Source organism: Notamacropus eugenii, chromosome 2 (genome assembly GCF_028372415.1).
Source record: "Notamacropus eugenii isolate mMacEug1 chromosome 2, mMacEug1.pri_v2, whole genome shotgun sequence".
Classification (NCBI taxonomy): domain Eukaryota; kingdom Metazoa; phylum Chordata; class Mammalia; order Diprotodontia; family Macropodidae; genus Notamacropus; species Notamacropus eugenii.
In genome coordinates, this window is record NC_092873.1 from 437,455,683 (window position 1) to 437,476,170 (window position 20,488).

A 20,488-nucleotide genomic window follows, 5' to 3' on the forward strand; every position below is an offset into this window, starting at 1 on the left:
TTTAAGAGAGGAAAGCTTTGGGTCTGTTGATATTTATTATTTTCTTCTAATCATAATTTTAAAGTCTGATCAAGAGAGCAGATTTTTTAGTCCTGGACTTTCCAAAACAATACCTTTATAAGAGTCTCTGATTTAAGAAGAAATATGGAAATTCTGTACACCAGAAGCACAGTGTTCTAGGATTATCCATAGTTACTTTAGTTTGTTTTCAAGGATGTGTTAATAAGGTTTGGTAATAAGTCAGTCTTATGATGAAGGTAAGAAAGGTGACTTTTACAGGGTCATGGGCATTTAACAGTCTTGAATGCTTGAGTCTTGCAGGTTCTCAGTTTTGTATGCTTTATGTAACAACAAAGCCTGATCCAATTAATGTAGCAGTCTCATTTTCAGAAACAACAGAATGTAAGTGAATAATAAATTGATAGGTCTGAACGTTTCAGATGTCTTATGTGTCAGTGTTCTTGAAGGAATAAAACATTGGATGAAATGGGGCAGAATTGTATGTTAATTCCTTTTATTCTTTATACCAGTTTGCAAGCATGAACCAGTGAATTGACACTATTAAAATTGTATAGATTTTAGTTTTTCATGAGTCGGCTGAGTATTGTGTTGTTTGAGGAACCTCTCTGGCTCAGATAGGGTAGGATCAAAGCTCGTTGCATCATGAATCAGGTAGCCAGTGCATGGAGAGATGCTACCTCTGAGCCACGTCATCAGGCCCCTACTTTTACAGCCTGGGCAGTGTGGAAGGAAGCAGCGGCAAAGGCAGGAGACACACCTGGGCTGCTTGCACTCTCAGTTTTTGTGGCCCCGCTTTTTGTTAAGTGTAACTTTCCAAGCTCTCTCTTGCAATAGGCACCTGACATATGTTCCAAACTGATGTGTTTAGTGGATCATGGCGTTCTGGAAAAGGTACGTTTCCTCTTTATTGTTGTGCTGTTTTTGTTTTAAATCTGCCGTGCCTGAAAGCTGACTGTTGTCATCATTGCCCCCATTTTGATGTGCAGGATGTGCAGGCTTCATTTGGCTTTCTAAACAAATAAACAAACAAACAAACAAATGTAGTTTATTTTCCTCTTTCATTGTGTGTGTGTGGTAGTGCTTCGTGTTTTTTTCTTTTCCTTTGATTTTTGATACTTTAGGGACCCTTGTCTCCTTCTACCCCAGCCAGTAGTCCCTCACAGAGACAGGTCCTATGCTGGTTTCCAGTTTTTTTCATTTTCTTTTCTGTTTTAACCAAGACTGGAGCCTTGGTGGTTTTGTTTTGGGGGAGGATGTTGATTTTGGATCTTTTTGGATATGTGCTTTTAACTTTTCTTTCCAGGCCAGAGCAGCAAAGTACTTCAGGCTACAAGTGAGCTGCATCTCAGCCAATTCCTTAAAGTTTGATGGGAATCTATAATGTGTCAGAGAAAAGACTGCAAGAGGAAGGGAATAGGTGGATTTTGAAAAAGTCCTTCACCTCATCACCCTTTTCTTGTTTGGGTATTGACCTTCTGTGGATCTCTGTCACTTTTCCATCTAGTAGCTGAAATTGGCTTTACTTGAGTGGTGGGTGAGGCTTCTGGGGCTTTTTGTTCTTCCAGAACTTCATTGATCCAGGTTACAGCTGTTGCCATTATTAATTCCCAGATTGTCTCTAGCTACTCTGAACAAGGGTATTAAGAAAAAACTCAGAGGAGTTACCCTGCTCCATAAGGATGGTTCATGTGTCATCCTTGTAAATTTTCCTGCCTATTTGGTGGCACCAATTCTTGCAAGCATATTTATTTTTTCCACTCATTTTCCCACCCGGAAAGCAGGAATGCTTTTTGGCTTGGGGAAATGGAATTATTTAAATTGTATTTGGTCTCACTGAGTCTTAATCTTGAGCAAATGTGTTTTGAGCTTAAATTTGTATTGCTAAAGCATTCTTAAAGAATATTAGAATGCATGGAGTAGGTATCTAAGATAACGAGTTCATTAGCTTGTTAGTAAAAGGGTAGTAAAAAAAATAGATAAAAAAAAATTATGCCTGATGGAATTGCCTCCATAGTAGAGAACTGCTGGGCTAAGAGTTATTTGGGAGTGGGGACAGGGGTTAAACTGGAAAGATGTGGTCATTATGTACCAAGCTTATCTAACTGTAAGCTTGTTCTCTAAATCTCTCCTTCAGAGAATCTACCTTTTAAGGCTTATCACCCTTTTGTATCCCTTTTCCTCAATAAAATTAAAATTAGACAACAGTATTTGATGGTATCAGGTATGAAACGGATTAAAAGTGCTTTTAAACAATATTCTGAAGTGAAATGAATATGTGGTGGACTTTTTTTTTTAAACCTTCACATTTGGAGAATAATGTTGATCTGGAACAAAATAGGCTTTAAATAGAATTAATACTTGTAGAGACTTTGTGGCAAGAGATCCAGACAGTTTAGTACCTGAGCCTCTCTGTCCATCAGTGGTGGGGCCAGACTTTAATAATACCATGTGGGACCAATTTTTTTAATCACTCCCAGACTGACATCTTGTCCTGGAGCTGGTTTTGCCATGAAATTGGGGGGAAAATTTTTAAGTAGTTCTTTTTTCTTCCTCTTATTAAAATTTGAATTAACTTGTTTAGAACCTTTATTTTGGTTGTTTTAAAACCTTCAATAGCAAAGAATAGGGGAAGTTCAGATTTAAGTGCTTATTGCTGTTGTATAACCTTGATGGCTTTATGAATTTCCTTTGGAGATTCAAAAGATTTAAAACTCATGCAGCTGATTAAATAGCCTTTAGCTTTTTTTTGTTTGTTTGTTTTTTAACTGATTAATGAGCCTTAATGTGTTGGCCACATATAGTTGATAGCCATCCTAGTCAGTTTTTATAAGAAATTTTTCCTGCTTACAGCATTTTAATCAGAGATAGATAGTTGATTTCTTTAATTGCTAAGACTGTGATGCATTGTTCTGATGATTTTCTTAGAGATGAAACTTCTTGTCGGGAAACTGAGAGACTTTTAATTTATAGTGCTATGTGTACTTTTCTTTTTCCTGTGCCCTAAAATTGTTTATCCAAGAGTATTTTATAATAATTCTATTCTATTCTAATATCATTCATATCTTAGACCTGGAAAGATTCTCCAGAAATGTCATTACAGAGAAGTACACATTTCAGCTTATTTTTATCAACAGATTAAGTATTCCTGTTTTAACAAATATACCATCTCATGATAATGGTAGTGACGGATCAGTAATAACCAAATTAGAACTCTTGATCTTAATGCTTGAATTTTGTTCTCAACAATGTTAGCTTTTGGGGGGAGGGAGAGACTGACCAATATCCGTAAGAAATATCTTTTGGTTCCTGTCATCACAAGCTTTAAAATTAACTTTAAATTCAGAAATAAATAGTGTATAGGAATAATGTTCGTTTGGTTTTTAGGAGACAAGGTCATAATCTCAGCAAGATTAAAGATACCATTGCCAGTTCACTGCTTATGAAGATATGTTTTTGCTTTACTTTTTAGATTTTCATACTACTTTATGATAGTATTTGTGTAGTACTTTTTAGTTCTTTCTGCAACATAAGTCTTTCAACCTTAGCTTCTTTTGTGCTAATTTGAAAGAGGAATTCATGGACATATTTTGAAGTCAGTAAGGATGGTGTGCCATGATATGTGCAAAAGTTGATGTTGCATACCTAGTTGCTCCTGTCTTAAATTTTCAACCTTTTTGTGAACGGATGTCCTTAACTACAGCCTCATTTCGGAAGCAATTGCTTTCAGGCCTTCACAGTTTGAGTCTTCAATTAATGGTTCATACAGAATTATTATAGTCTTGGTTAATTAATAACCTCTGAATGATAGCACCATCACTTGAATAAATTAAAGCAACATTAAATCCAACCCTTACATCATTATACTTATGTTAACATGCCATTTAAGTAGATGTAATATCAAGTAGCGATCATTGTTTGTGTACATTCTGTGTTCTTTACCAATAGATTTGAAGCACACTTTACAGAATCATATGTGGGCCTGTTCTGTGTTTAAAAGGAAGAGTGAAATCTCACCAATCCAATTGTATTGTTTTCAGTGTCTGCAGAAGCCAAATCTAACCACAGACACAAAGGACAAGGAATATAAACCCCATGATATTCCCCAGAGACAGTCAGTTCAGCCTGTGGAAACGTGTCCCCCTGCACGCCGTGCAAAACGTATGAGATCTGAGGTGAGAACCTTAGAAGTTTCATCAGTTAAAATTTTAGTACTAGTTTTGCATGTCTCTGAGTTTCTTACTTGTGTATTCTCTCTACTTTTGGAAGCCTGTCAACCTCATGAAGGCATATAGCATGTAGTTCCTTTTTACATATGGCGGACATATGAGAAAAGTATAATTTTTTGAGATTATACCTTGATAATTAGGTGGCTTTCTAACTAACAAGTTTTAGTATCTGGGTAAAAAGATAAGTGATTGCTGGAGGTGAGAGCCCCAGGAAAAACTAGAAAATAGTTGTATGAGGTTCTAGTTAAAAAGGCTAGGGAAATTAATGCTAGGAGATATGGGGAGTAGAGAAATATTTATATTAAAATTTATATAATAGCAGAACTGGGAATGAGGTGAAAACTTTACATTTTCTTAGAGGTGTCCCAGTTTGTGATAGAATATGTATAGAAAAACAAATATGTGATTGCTGAAGTATTGTTCCTTAGGAAATAATAGGGGATATTAGGTCATTATGCTACATGAGAGGGAGGGGGAAACTCTAGTTTGTTTCTTCAAGGTTGTGTAAGATCATAGAACATAGGATTTTGTAAGTACAAAGAGAATGGAATAGAAAAAAGATAGCTTAAAATTATATTGTCTTGAGATTCTCATGGGAAAGATGAACATTTTTTTTTATAACTTGTTATAAAGTAGAGGTGTGCAAGGCTTTGAATTCCTATCTAGCCTAATGAGTAAGTCTCTGGGCTCAGAAAGAATAAATTGAGGAGAAGGATTGGCTCAGGATTGAGTGACTTGCTCAAGGTCACACCCCTAGTAAGTGTCTTAAGACCAGATTTGAATTCACATCCTCCTGACTTCAGGGTTGGTGCTCTATTTAAATAAGTATCATGCTTTCCTCCCTGCCTTGTTCCTTCTGGCCCTCCTACCTTCCTCCTACCCCTCTCTTCCAACAGGGAGGCCCTGAAGGAGCAGTAATTTACAATACTCAGAGACACACAAGCACACCCGCTCCACAGATACAAAAGAAAAAAAGGAAGTTTTGTTACTGAGTGACTCTTGTTAAAATAAGATCTTTTTGCCCTGTATTGAGGCTTTGGCCCCACTTGTCAAGGCTCAGTCTATTACAAGTCTCGTAATCCTTAGTTTCCTCTTCCAGAGAGAGAAGGAGGGTGTGTGTCTTTGTGTGACTTTGTCGATGGCCTCCCTCTAACCTTAAGACTATTTCCAGTTCCCTTTTCCAGATCATAGCCCTAAACCATTTGATCCCCTCAGTCTTTTTTACCCCACCTATAGCCTGGTCTAGATTCAGGCTGAAGTTTTTCCTCTAGATTCTTATTCTGAGTTTTGATTTTTGAGTTTTGGAATCTACTCCCTAAGGGAGAGATTTATATACAAATACTAGATTCTAGGCCATATATAGAGCTTTCAAAAAAAAAGAACAAAATGGCCAGTAATGTGGGGGAACATGATGGGGAACAGAGAGTTACTAACAGAAATGAGTATAAAATCATAATGGAAATGATTTCTTTCCAGGTGGGAGTGGACAGTAGATCAAGTTAAAGTATATTGAAATGCCATCTATATAACAACTGAGGCCTTTACCTGATGATGACTGTGAAGGCAAAGGAAGAAGATGGCACTAAGATGTTAGGGGATAGGATATGAGGACAGAGAGAGTTGAAACCACTCAAAACAGTAGTTCTGAGAATTCATGACTGATCTTCTCTTCTGGGTTGTTCATTCTCCTTAACAATAGGGAATTCTGTATAACCCAAATGAGTTAAATGATATTTTTCTAAAGGTGGTGGTATATGGGAAAAAAAATTGCTAAATTGCTAAATTACAGTTTCATTTCATTTAAGTACCTTTAGCTTTCACTTATAACATTTGAATGTATTAGTTAAATGAAATACTAATGTGCTACTTTTTTTTTTAATGTGCTACTTCTTAAAAGGCCACTAATATTAAAACAGAACCAGGAGAGGCTCCAGAAGCCAGAACTCATAATCTGAGGCGCCGAATGGGCTGTCCAGCTCCAAAGTGTGAAAATGGTAAGAATAAGTAATGAGTAGAGAATTCAGAAGCAAAAATAACAAAACCAAATATATGTTATATGTAATTGAGTTCCTAAATGTACGTTCGGGGTGTATCCTTGAAATTCGGTAGTTGTTTCAGCATTTATTGAAAACTTCAGCTTAGAAAACATTTGGCTAACAGTTTGTTTCAGGTGGTATAGGCAAATGCATATTTCTCCAAACAATGGCTAATGACTGTTTGTATCCCAGTGGAAGTTTGGGATAGTCTACAACATTTTTCTCTGGTCAGGGTTTGGATAGAGAAATAAAACCCAAAAATTAAGTTTCAAAATTAACTTTGGAATTTACTAGTTAATCTATCCTCCATTGATTTAGATCACAGAGACCTCATGTTACCCTTTGTTTTAGAGGTAAATATGGGCTTTGGAACTATGTTGAAGGAAGTATTTCACAGTCATGCACTCTTCCTAAGTTCAGGTTCATTTCACATACAAAATAGATGCTATTGTTTCCCTGCATTTAGAGTTTACTACTTCATTTTATAGATAGAAGAACAAATATGGCCATGCACCATTTTTTTTGTCCATCTAGTTAACTCTTTGAGAAACAGTGTTGGGTCCAACTCTAAAACTTTAAAACCTTGGGTCTTTGAAAATAAGAAATTGGAGCTAACTCTTAAAGACTGGTTGATGATACAATGACCGACCAGAATTCCAAAGGATTCATGATGGAACATATACTTCTTGATGGAGAGCTGATGGACCCAAAGTATAGACTGAAACCCAGCTCCTCTCCTCTTCAGTACAGGAGAAAATTTATAACTGAATATAAAATTAAATTTTAAAAAACAAAAGAGTGGGTGAGGAAATGATAAAAGACATGAACAATAATGTGCACATTTTAAATTAGGAGTAAGCTTGTGTGGTCAAGTCATTCTTTGTATGTTGGGTCTTAAATAAGTCTCATTAAACATATTTTGAAAGGTTTTAGAGAAACACTGTGGTAGGATGTATTTTTTGCATTATTGAAACCTAGGGCATGTAACACTTGGCCACTGGAAAACACCTGTGTTAGTGCTATGTTTATTCAGTGACATTATGGTATTCATTGTTTCACAGCTGAAACAGAAGTTCATAGGTAAAAAATAATGATCGTGTTAAAGTATAGTATAGAATGATTTCGTTTCTTTGGGGTTGTTTCCAACAGAGAAAGAGTTTCGTAGCACAATAAAAAAAGATACCGTTGAGAAGAAAGAACATGTTGGAGAAATTGAGAAGGAGAAACCGAAAAGTCGGTCTAAGAAAAGCACAAATGCTGTGAGTCATCTTCCTTTCCATTACTTATCCTGGCTTGTTGATGAAGGCATCTTGCCTTTGTTCAGAAGATCAGTTTGCAGTGTTTTTCTAGGGATAGTTAAGGATAATATTAATCAAAAGGAGTTAAATTTGGAGAATCAACTCTTATTTTCAGGGCATATTTTAAGTGCACCCCTGCTTACTAATGGAACTAGATTAGTGTGTAGGTTTCAGATTGTGCTTTATGAATCATTGCAGCACTGCCTCTGAGAGATAAAATGTGCTCATGAATAGGTTCCCAGTCAACCTAGAAAAGGGTATTTATTTATGCTGAGCTCGACAACTCTCACCAATTAATCAGCTTGAACATGAGAATATAAATTGATCTCCTTCCCTCACTGACTGTGCCATACTCCCAGTCACCTTTACCTACAGACCCGATTGCTGTGACTTTTTCTAGTAGTTCAAGATTACAGAAACCATATAGCTGTGACTATAGTTGTGAATAAGTCAAAACATGCTCCTTTCTGGCTTGACATTATTTTCAAGTGATTTAAAAAAATTTTTTCTTTTGGGAGGAGGGATTCATGTTGCCCACAAAAAAGTGTTTAAATTAGAGTCAAATAATATGAGAACCATAGATCTTTATAGTTCTGTGTATGATAAAAAAGCATAGTGGATTGCTGCTTTTCCATAAAGTTTCCCATGTTGTAGGTGCTTAACAAGAAATTGAAAGTAATTTTCCACATTAGAATTCTTATTTCCTTCATTGGGTAACTTTCTTTGTACATTATTGATTATGTTGGATAAATTCACAACTTCTGTGAATTTTTGTGGATTTTGACTGTGGAATGAGTATTCTTTTATACGATGTTAAAAGTCTCAAGTGTTTGGCTTAGGTAAGAGCCTCATTATAGGGACACCATAGAAACTACTATCACTATCACTAATCATTTAGCGATTCCTGTTTTGGTTAAACATAAAATAGTGGACTGCTAAAGAGGGTTAGAATGGCAAGAGGTTATTTGAAAAGATTTAGGCACAGTTAAGGAATTTGGGAGGAGGAAAGAGATGAATAAGTTTATTAACTCTATATATCCCCTTCAGTGTAAGAATTTACAAAGTCAGATGTGAGTGCACAGTTGCCTTGTTCAGAAGACAATTTCTAACATTGCAGGTGGATCTCTATGTCTGCCTCTTGTGTGGCAGTGGCAATGATGAGGACCGCCTTCTTTTGTGTGATGGCTGTGATGACAGCTACCACACGTTCTGCTTGATTCCACCTCTCCATGATGTTCCCAAGGGAGACTGGAGGTGCCCGAAATGTTTGGCTCAGGTAAGAATTTAGAACTTGGGTATTGCTTTAAGATATATAGTGAGACAGATTGAATTTTTTAAAATTAAATTTTGTTCTTTTCAATTAAATATTTCTTGAAGTAATGAAGGAATCTCTTGCAACAAATATGCATTGTCAAGCAAAACAAATTCCCACATTATGTGTTGAACTTTTAGAATCAGACAAAAAGAAGGGCTTAATGATTGAAGCAGGTGACAACCAGAGAGGTTCAGGATAGACATGAATTCTGGAAGATGTGAGTTTTCACAGAGGTTTATGTGGCAAGTAGACAAGCAATTTGGACTGTCAGTTTTATGAGCATTATTTTGATTTGTTTAAAATTTTTGACAAAGATAAGGGTGCCACCTCCATAGTTAGGAACAGTAAATTTCTTATTTAAATAAAGAGATGTGACACATTTGATATTTGGCATGTGTATAGTTTGATCCTAGTAGGCATCCTGCTAGATTTCTTTATAGGTTTAGATTACTTTTTTATTTAGAAAATTTCATGCACTATATCGTTTGATTTTTATCAGTTGGAATTGGGGAAGGTTGACTTTAGAGAGGGAAGCACTTACCTACAATTTTATGGGTTGATTGACTCATGTTTTTTACATGTTACTTTAGTGAAAATAACTATCTTTTCTGTTTTAGGAGTGTAATAAGCCTCAGGAAGCATTTGGTTTTGAACAGGCAGCCAGGGACTACACACTCCGCACTTTTGGGGAAATGGCAGATGCATTCAAATCAGACTATTTCAACATGCCTGTTCATGTATGTATCTTGCTTGAAATTTGATCTCTGCTAATTTGAACATAATTTGAAGTCTAGGTCATGCTATATACATGTAACATTTAATAATAGCCTGCAGTTTACCCTACCCTGTAAGCTAACTTAGCTTTAATACGGAATAAATGTGGAATTTCTTGTTAAAACTCAGTGATATTTTTAGCATTTTATGCATTTCTCAGTGTTTTTATGAGTATGATTTCATTTTATTGTCACAACAACTCTTTTGTCTTGTTGACAGAGAGTGAAACCGAAGGAATGGGCCCTTTAAGGACTTGCTAAAGGGTTTCTAAGAAATCTGTATTAGAACTTGAGCCCTTAAGCCTAGTATTCTAGTATGTTGTATTGCTTTAGAATTTCACCTTGTATTTGCATTATTCATCGTATTTCCTGAGTTATACCACATTTTCCTCCAGTATTTATAGTAGCATACCATGCCAAGAGCCCTTCCTTCACTTGGTGTTTCTTTGACAATTTTTTTGCCTGCGAAACAGGGAAATTGATACCTGTCTCCTAGAATGTTACGAAATAATATATCTGAAAAGTTTCAAGACATATAAAATGTTATAAAAATAGGGCCAGGTTAACCATGTAGTAATAGGAAATTAGTTCATGTGAGAAAGGATACCTTCATTACTGATTTCCAAACAAAATTCTGCCTTTTTATTTTTGGATGATTGGGTACCCTGCATTCCATTGTAATTTACCTCATGATGTTTCACAAGTGAAATTTTGTTACTGGTTTTGATCTTTGGTCCATTGGGAAAAGTAGCACAAGACTGGTGCTTCTTGTTTCGTTTCAGTGCTATTGGAATTGAGTCATAGAGCTTTCGGTGAGGGAATTCATTCCTTGTCTCCTTTTGTTCCATTTCCAGATGGTTCCCACAGAGCTGGTGGAGAAAGAATTTTGGCGTCTGGTAAGCACCATTGAGGAGGATGTCACAGTGGAGTATGGCGCTGATATCGCCTCAAAAGAATTTGGCAGTGGCTTTCCTGTACGAGATGGGAAAATAAAACTCTCTCCTGGGGAGGAGGTAAGGTTCTAAACCTCAGACACTTACGTTCTTTCAACAGACATCCTTTTGGAAATTGTATTACATCAATGGCTTCATTACAGTGAATTGTAAAGACCCACGTACGTAGGATGTCAATCATTTAAGTTCTGTTATCGTTGACAACCATTTTTCAACTTCTGGAAAATCTTTCTTGGAGAACAGACATTTAACTGATTTTAGTAGATCTGTTCAAATGTTGAATAAATATGTGGCACAGAAATTCATATGTTGAAACTTACATATATACTAGACTCTGACTGTCAACTGCAGAAGTGACCCTTGTACAGAACATACTTTTCCTGGGCTCACCAAATCTTCATGAGAAGTTGAGATTTTGAAAAAATGTTTCTGCTGTTAGGTCTTCATTAGGTTGTTAGATAAGAAGTCATCAGAAGCAACAATTTCAGGCTAAATAAATCTGTCCCAGACTTACTACTCTTTAATCTTCTTAGGAAGTATTCTTTGCCCAGTACAAAGTGATAGCCTTATCTGGGGTGCTGATCCTTCATCAACTACAGCGATCATGTTAACTAGTGATTTTTGTAGGCAAATTAACTTATGAAAATTTTGTCTTTATTTTTAGGAATATCTTGATAGTGGCTGGAATTTGAACAACATGCCTGTAATGGAGCAGTCTGTCCTTGCTCACATTACTGCTGATATATGTGGCATGAAGCTGCCATGGCTGTATGTGGGAATGTGTTTTTCTTCATTTTGTTGGCATATTGAAGACCACTGGAGCTACTCAATCAATTACCTGCACTGGTGAGAGATAGGCCTCAATGGAGTTTTGTAGTGGGGAAGGGGGTCTTTTATTTAAAAAACAAAAAACCAAAATACTTATTCTTTGGGGTTAAAAGATTTTTTTTCTCTCCCAATTCTTTCCCCCGTGGTAGTCATCTGCATTCTGAAATCAGAGTTATTGATAGATTGACTTGACCCAGGAAAATGACCCTATTCTTGTTTGTCCTTTTGGATGGACAAATGTTACTATCGGGTCTCCATTCTCTTTTTCAGTCACTTTACTTTTATCTTTGACTACTTTAGACTGTTGGGTTAGTCATTGGCATAGGATGTCTTTTAAAAACAAAATGAAAAAAAATCTTTTTGTTTTCCTTTAGTGACAGTGTAATATTAGGCTATTTTTACCATTAGTTTCTGGCTTGTCATACTATCATGGTTGCTCACTGACCTTCCATTCTCAAAAGCTTTCTTCTTGGCATGTCATTGTATAGCTAACTGTTTCTTAGTGGTACAAATGTGTAGATAGGCCCTAAGTTGTACTTACTTAACTGCTTTCTAAATCCCTCAAAAATAAAGCTGCTCCCACATCTGTTTTTCTTTTCCATACATCCCTTTCTCTGATTCCTACATAAGGAGAAGAGGGCATTGTATATAATGTAGAGCAGCAGCTTTTCCTTCTTTCCTGGGCAATTTCTCCCAGCTGTAGAGGAAGATGATACTTACCATACTTCTAGGGAATGTCACAGATTAATTGGTTAAAAGTGTAAAATGCTTTAAAGAAGTTGAGCTCCATAAGAATGCTAATTGTCTTATTGCTTTCTATTAACTTCAGTTGTCTGAATGGGCAAGGCAGATTGTGTTGCCATTCCTTAATCACCCCAAATTCCAGCCCAAATCTAGTGAAAAAAAGAATGGTTTCATTCATATATCCTCTACTTTTGATTCTTAGAAATCTAGTGATCTGATAGTTTTCTGTGTATGTATGTGTGTTATCTAGTTATCTTTTCTTAATACTTGAAGAAAATATAGTTCCTGCGTTTAGGTAGATCATGTATCTGTAAGTTGTTCACTGTTTTGAGATACCCTTGTGGCACATATGTTTGAATCAGGGCCTGAAAATATGAAGGTATCACATGGGAGCGGGTGGAGTGGTGGAAAGGGGACTGTTCCCTGTTTATTTTTTCTAATCTGTTTGTAGGGGGGAGCCAAAAACCTGGTATGGAGCCCCAGGGTATGCAGCAGAGCAGCTGGAAGATGTAATGAAGAAACTGGCTCCTGAGCTCTTTGTGTCCCAGCCGGATCTCCTCCACCAGCTTGTCACCATCATGAACCCAAACACCCTTATGGCCCATGGCGTGCCGGTATGTTCTAGGCTCATCTTGTGCCACCCTTCCTTTTTATATTTTTTTCTTCTCCCTTTTCCTTGACATTCACTATTTTTTGTGAAATTGATTCAGTTATAATTTCTCATAGCATAATTTGATAGCAGAAACACTGATTTGTTTTATTTGAATTTTTTAATTTATTTTAACAACATATTCCATGAAGCCAGTGGGATTTTGTAAGGTGATGTAAAAGCCATTACAGAGTACAGCCAGTAATTAAAAACACTGTTAAAAATAATGGAAACACTTTGTAAACCTAGACCTCCTTTTTGTTTTATTTTGAATGAGCCATGCCAGGTGCCCAGAAATATGGAGGTCAAGGAGCATAGCTTGAGAGTGTAAAGTGACATGGTATATCTAGGCCAGCATCTTCATTTTACAAATGAGGAAATTGATGCTGAAAAGTTGAGTGGAATACCTGAGGTCCTACAAGTCTGAATGATAGAGGTCAGATTTAACCTTGGACCCTCTTGTCATCATAACTCTGGTGTTCAGTGTCCTTTTCTGGGCACCAGATTTCAGGAAAGAGAGACAGACTAGACTATCTAGAAGAGAGTAACACTGGAGGACATGCAATAGAAGCAGTGGTTGAAGGAATTGTAAATGTTACAAGATGAAGACAGGTGAAAAGCTTTAGGAAAATCATGGTTGTCTTGAAGTATTTATAGGGCTACTTTGTGGAAAGATTAATTGGCTTTGTTTTACTTGGCCTGCCCAAAAAGACAGAACCAGGAGCAGTGAGTGCAATTTGCAAACCATTATTTAGGTTTTAGTAGTACTTGCCTTCTAAAGACTTGCTAGTAACCTACTTAATGCCATGGGTAGAGTGTAAGACTTGGGAGTTTGAATCCAGCCTCAGATCATTTACTAGGTCTGTTGACCCTGGGTGTCATGTAACCCTCTCTGCTTCAGTTTTCTCATCTGTAAAATGGGTATGATAAGAGTAGGTACCTTACCAGGTTGTTGTGAAGATCAAATGAGTTAACATATGAAAAGTCCTGTGCAAATCTTAAAGCACTAAAAGCACTAAAGCATTTAAATGTTAGCTGTATTAGCTATTATTAGTTTTAGATCTGCCCCAAAAATGGTATAGGTACATCGGGAGATAGTGGCTTCTCCTATACTGAAGCTCTTTGATGGATATTTGTGATTGCATGTTATAGGAAGATTCTTGATTCGTTATGATCTGAACCAGTGGTTCTAGCCGTCACTGCAATTTTCAATCTTTTTGAAAAAATATAAACTTTTTCCTTAGTCCACTGTCAATATAAATTATTATTAGTCCAAGGTTAAATGTCTGCAAATTTTCCTGGGAATATTAAATTCTTATGTAGTTCTTAATTCATGTTACTTAAAAGAATTAGATCATATCTGCATCATCTTTTATTGCATGTATTGCATATTGGTTAGTCCTTAGTCCGCATTGTCTACAGTGTTTAGTCCAAAAGACGTAAATTTGCTACTTCAGTATCGGCTATTAGTATGTTGGATGCACTACAGTGATAGCACTTCGTAGTTTTTTTGAGTGCCATATTTTGGAGTGGAAAATAGTTGTTTACATACCATTACTTCTAAGATCCAACAGTATGGGTTCCTCCATAACAATATCTCCATGCCTCAGTAGACTCATTTGTAAGTTGTGGTGACAGACATTTATTTGTCAACTTTTAGAAGCCAGTTCTCTGGTGAAGAACTCTCTGAAATTACCTAGGCTTGTTTTGAGATGTACATTCTTTAAAAATCACCTTGATAGGTTCTTTCTGAGCTTGCATGTCTATTGACTCTAGTCTTCAAGAAGCTTGGGTCACCTCCATGCCAGAGCAAGGCACTGGGGCTTGATTTTAGTGGAGATTTGACATTAGAAACATCAGCATTAGAAAAGACTGTGATGATGTTGTTATCCTTTGCCCCTCATAAGGGTAACTAGAAAGCTTTGTTTGATTGCAAATAATGAATGTGTGACTTAAAATTCAGATGATTGCTTAAATGACTCCCATGATATCTAGCTGAAATTTCCTTTAATTTTATATTTTAGTTCAACATTTGCAGTAAGTCATCATCTCCTTTATATAATATTTTAAGGAAAAATAAATCCTTTTGTAAAACATTAAAAAAACAACAAAAGGACTATTGTAGGCTAATTTTTAGGTTATTTTAGGTTAAATTTTAGCAATGTGTTATTGGTGGGGAGGAGAATGCAGTAATGATGTCTAAAGTGCCTTGTGGTCACTTTGTTGCAGAAATAAGAAGTAATTTGTGCAACCCTGATATCCCCAGAAGTTAGCCATCTAATTCAATTATTGAAGTTTTATTCAGTATCATTTACTTACTTTATTCAGTATCCACCTATTGGATCGTTACTGAAAATGTCAAAATGACCTGATTGTCTTTAATGAGTTTTCAGGTACTATGTGCATTTTGCCCACCTCAGAAATATGTTCTTTGATTTTTGTTAGGTTTACCGAACTAATCAGTGTGCTGGCGAGTTTGTGATTACCTTTCCAAGAGCCTATCACAGTGGTTTTAACCAGGGCTTCAATTTTGCTGAAGCAGTTAACTTCTGTACTGTTGATTGGGTATGTACTAAGACATGTGGGATATTTTGGGATTTACTGTGTATTTTGTTTACTGTTGTGTTTTTAAAATGGCCACATGTAGAGTAAATTAAAAATGTACATTTTGATTAGCAGTAGTTTCAATTCTGGTCATTGAACTATATTTGATTTAATCATATTGATGCTTAGTTTGCCAGTGAAATGGCTTATTTCTTCTTAATATTAATTCATTGAACTGGAGCACTGTTTGTTCTGACTGATCTCCAAAAGAACTAAGATTAATGCTAGATTGTAAGCTCTCTGAGGGCATGGCTTTTGCTCTTTTTGTAAACTCATCCTTAATACAGTTGCCTGGTACATAGTAGGTGCTTAATAAATATTTATTGAAACCTCATTTTATCCTAAATTTTCTCTCAAATTGCCTTTTTGCTTATGGAAAGAAGTTTTTGGCATATCAGATTATTTCCAGCAAAAAATTTCCTGAATCAAATTGCTAATAGGACCAAAGGAATTAGAAGTGTATGAAGCTATTTCATTCGGGCTATTTCATAAAATTGTTTTGAAGAAGTTTCCTTTCTTGAAATAGTCTTAATCAGTTTTATCACCGTGCTTTAACAGGAGCGAGTATAGTTTAAAAAACCAGATTTACAAAACAGATACATTATGAGATCATCCATTTTTACAAAATTTCTATTGTATTTCTATTTTGGTGGGGCATTAATGTAATTTGGCTTTTTTAAATGAAATGTTTGTCTTTTGATACAGCTGCCATTAGGCCGTCAGTGTGTGGAGCATTATCGGCTGCTAAACCGATATTGTGTTTTTTCTCATGATGAGATGATTTGTAAAATGGCTTCCAAAGCTGATGTACTAGATGTGGTGGTTGCTTCAACTGTTCAGAAAGATATGGCCATTATGATTGAGGATGAAAAGACCTTAAGGGAGACTGTCCGCAAACTGGTAAGGTTTAGGAATTAAAACTGTCATGCTTGTTTTCTAATTTTAGAAAATGAGATTTTTTTTTTTTTTTTGGTGTCAGGATTTGGAAGTTAATTTTATTAAGTCATTCGTAAGAAGTTCTATGAGAGGATCAGTGGTCCTTTCCCCCCCTCTTCTTCCTTTAAAAAAAAATAATAAATAAACCCTTCCTGGGTAAAAAATCACTTTAATTGTGATTTTTGTCTGCCTTTTGGAAATCTGTTTAATTTTATTTTGTGTTAGAATTACATATCAGTACATAGGACTTGGAGTTTCTAAATAACTCTGGATTAAAGTACATGTGAAAGAGCAAGGGTGTGGTTCTTGAATTGAACCTCCTTGACGAGTTCTGATGGAAACAAAACAAGCCACTTGTTCTTGTGCTTATCCATTGTCTTGGGGAGGCTCTTTGAAATAGTCAAAATATACATGTCATCTTCCTGTAAAGGATATGATATGGATGATCCCACAGACTCTGTAATTATATTCCTGAATAAACCATGAGTCTAGATTCATAGCTGATTTAGTTTGAATTGGTGAATTTTATGAAATATATACATTTCATAAGAACACACAGGCATAATAACAATAACTGACATGTGGTATTTTAGCATTTATAAAGCACTATCCTTATTAGCCCATTTTATCCCCATAACATCACTGGGAGGTAAGGCGCTATTATTATTCTCATATTATAGAAAAGGAAACTGAGGCAGACAGAGACTCGGTGACTTGCCTAGGGTCACAAAGCTAGTAAGTGTCTGAGATGGGCTTTGAACCAAGGTCTTCCTGACTCCAGATGTGCTATGCATTTGCCCTACTATTTATTTGCTTTCAATTTTATGTTGCTAAAGATCTGAAGGGAAGACATTCTTCCATTCCTTTTCATGACCCATTCTGTTACCTGACAGTACTCTGAATCAGTATTTTTATTGCCTTAATTTTTTTCTGCCTCTAGTGGAAACAACAAAAAATGAAGTCCTCTTCTGATCACCCTTTATTTAAAAAAAGACTAGAACCCCAAGCCAAATAATGGCTATCTCAGTGTTTCCTGTATTCAGTTCAATTTCTGACCTTGGTTCATTTCTGTTGACCTTTCCAGGGCATCTATTTTGTGTTTAAGTGATGAAGTTCTGCATAAGACTCAGATTTTTTAATCTGTATATTACATATCTACGTACCCAGAACCTACCAGTAGTAGTCTGTTACAGCCCTGACCAGTGTGAAGTAGAATGGATATCATATTTTGAAGTTCCTGTTATGATAGATCTCCCGTATAGTGTTGGTTTTTCATACTCAAGGTGTACCTATGGCAGCAGCAATTAGACTTGATGGAACAGTGGTCTCCCAAACTCTGTTTCCTACTCATTTAGTACATTTTTCTTTCTTTAATTGGTGGTTTATACAATCTTTTTTGGGAGCTTTCTAAAACAAACTTTATTGTAGGGAGTAATCGATTCAGAACGAATGGATTTTGAACTGTTACCAGATGATGAACGCCAGTGCATAAAATGCAAGACCACGTGTTTCATGTCTGGGGTGTCCTGTTCTTGTAAACCTGGGCTGTTGGTGTGTCTCCATCATGTAGAAGACCTGTGTTCTTGTCCTGCCTACAAGTATAAGCTAGGGTGAGTAGAAAGAACTATTCTTTTTGTGGGGAATGTGTTATAAAAAGAATAGTGTAATGCTTAAAGATGTGTTTGTGAGAATATGCCCTTTTTTCTACATTCCTAGTCTTCATATGAATTATTATAACTGTTATATTTGGTGTTTTGTACTGCATTATTTTATTTTTGTGATATCTGTGTAAGTCATACTGAAGTAGGTTTTCTTGCTTCTAGGTACAGATATACTCTGGATGATCTATACCCTATGATGAATGCCCTGAAACTCCGAGCAGAATCATATAATGAATGGGCATTGAATGTGAATGAAGCTTTGGAAGCCAAGATCAATAATAAGAAAAGTACGTGATACAGCAAAAGGGGTTGTTATTTGTTCATCTGTAAAGCTCATGAAATATGATGATTAGTAATGAAGCTTTGTAAGTTTGTTTTCATATGTTCTCTTTCTAACTAAATCTTAGACTAATGGTATACTTAAGCTAGGAGTCCATGGTTATAGACCCAGTTGTCTTTGTAAGTATATATACATATCTGTTACTTATCAAGCAAAATGTAGATGTCACCATAGCCTGAACAATTAAAACTTCTAGTCTGAAGGGTGAAGGGTATTACATTTGTGTTTGGGATCTTAGAAGAATAGCTGGAAGCACTAATACATATTTTACCAGAACTAGAGATAATTATATTAAATACGTTGAGGAAAGCATTTCATTTGATTAAATCACTATGTAAAACTCTTTGAAAACCAGGTCTTTTTATTCTTTTCTTCTTGTACTTGCTGTTGTCCTCAGAAACAGTTGGTTTCTCTTCTCTTCCACCTTCCATAATCCTTTTTTGAGGTCTGTGTCACCACACCTGGCCTTGTTTTCTCCTGTCCCCCAGAATTCTCCCCCTCTTTAAGGGAATTGCATAATCTTACCATTCTTATGTACAAAGTATTCTAGCAAGTCTCCTGTTTAAGGAGGCAGGTTGGTCCATTAGAGAGGGTTGTATTTTCTGCCTTATATAATGGATATTTTTAAAATTCTACAGTTTAAGTATACATTTTCACTTCTAATGATGTATTTGGCAGCCCTAGACATAAAATAAGATCCAATGTAAATCTTTCCTGTGTGTAAGGCATATTGCTAAGTGCTATTAGACATATGATGTCTGTCATTCTGTGCACTTAATTGGGGAAATAAAAGGTAGGTTATTACACATAGTTTTTGTTTTTATTTAAGAAAATCTCTTTGTTTATATATGCTTGTGTTTTCTCCAGGCCTTATCAACTTTAAGGCTCTGATAGAAGAATCTGAAATAAAGAAATTTCCTGACAATGATCTTTTGCGCCATCTTCGCTTAGTCACTCAAGATGCTGATAAGTGTGCATCTGTGGCACAGCAGCTGCTTAATGGCAAAAGGCAGACGAGGTATGGATGTGACTTTGGCCTGGGACAGGTTGTGAATTAACATACTGGAATCCGCCAGCTCTTGGATATTTGTTTTAATGAGACTTCACGCTTGTTTTTGCAGGTACCGTTCTGGTGGAGGAAAATCCCAGAATCAGCTGACAGTCAATGAGCTCCGACTGTTTGTGAAACAGCTATATGCTCTTCCATGCGTTCTCAGTCAAACACCATTGCTGAAGGTGGGAAATACATGTGGCTGGTGCAGAGCAGGTTTTCTCTCTTAAATCTGCTCACTGGGGTGTGACAGAATTAGATTTCCTCTTTGGAGGATAAATATCAATGTCTGGGAATGTTTGTTGACTACCACTATGTGAACAATATTGTACCAGACCTTTGAAGAAATAGCCATTTTGGTATAATATTTACCTGAATTTCTGATTGAAAAGAAATGAATTTACCATCTACTTTAGCTTCAAGCCTCTGTAAGAATTCTACCCCTAAATGGTCATCCATTTTAGTCTATACTGTTTGTCTTTTGGAAAGAGTAAAGAGTAAAGAGCCAGGACGCCTCAGTTACTTACCTGTGACACATAATACCAGTGTGACCTTCCTTGGAAAAGTCACTTAACCCCTCTCTGGGATTAGATTGAAAAGAAGACTGGCTTGCATTGGAAGGCCTGAGGAAGTTTCCTCATCTGTGAGTTCTCAAATCAGTAAAATCAGAAGTGTAGTTTCAAATCTCTCTCCCTGTGCACTTAAAAAAAATTGTTTTTCCAGTTAACAGAAATTTATTTTTTCCCTCATCCAGTCAATCAGTGGTAGTGGTGGTGGTGGTGAGGGGAGATACACACCTTTTGTAAGAAATTACATATAGTCCAGCAAAACAAATTTCTACATTGGTCATGTGAAAAAAATAGTTATCTCAGCGTGCACCCTGAGTTCCTCACTTCTCTGTCAGGATCTTGGTAGCCATATACATACTTACTAAGTTAGTGTGAAGTAAAATCAAGTGGGGTTATTAAAATAAACACTTAAAGGTTTTTCTTTTTTAAAAAAAAAATTTAATGTTATTTTCACTTTTCAGCAAACTTCTGTAAGTTTTAAATT

At 36.1% G+C, this 20,488-nt stretch overlaps 1 protein-coding gene across 2 annotated transcripts in view; it reads left to right on the forward strand.

Moving 5' to 3' along the window:
* The window catches only part of KDM5B (lysine demethylase 5B), a 71,848-nt gene that overhangs the window by 31,635 nt on the left and 19,725 nt on the right, over positions 1 to 20,488 (forward strand). Inside the window, exons 5-19 of one of the 2 annotated variants that reach the window (XM_072648181.1) lie at positions 856 to 912; positions 4,059 to 4,193; positions 6,145 to 6,241; positions 7,433 to 7,542; positions 8,699 to 8,857; positions 9,514 to 9,633; positions 10,524 to 10,682; positions 11,287 to 11,468; positions 12,646 to 12,808; positions 15,289 to 15,408; positions 16,153 to 16,347; positions 17,812 to 17,993; positions 18,207 to 18,331; positions 19,252 to 19,402; positions 19,506 to 19,620. In XM_072648181.1, the coding sequence (XP_072504282.1) occupies positions 856 to 912; positions 4,059 to 4,193; positions 6,145 to 6,241; positions 7,433 to 7,542; positions 8,699 to 8,857; positions 9,514 to 9,633; positions 10,524 to 10,682; positions 11,287 to 11,468; positions 12,646 to 12,808; positions 15,289 to 15,408; positions 16,153 to 16,347; positions 17,812 to 17,993; positions 18,207 to 18,331; positions 19,252 to 19,402; positions 19,506 to 19,620 (2,070 nt within the window). The remainder of the gene's footprint in view (positions 1 to 855; positions 913 to 4,058; positions 4,194 to 6,144; positions 6,242 to 7,432; positions 7,543 to 8,698; positions 8,858 to 9,513; positions 9,634 to 10,523; positions 10,683 to 11,286; positions 11,469 to 12,645; positions 12,809 to 15,288; positions 15,409 to 16,152; positions 16,348 to 17,811; positions 17,994 to 18,206; positions 18,332 to 19,251; positions 19,403 to 19,505; positions 19,621 to 20,488) is intronic. The other variant, XM_072648182.1, reaches the window with a different exon arrangement.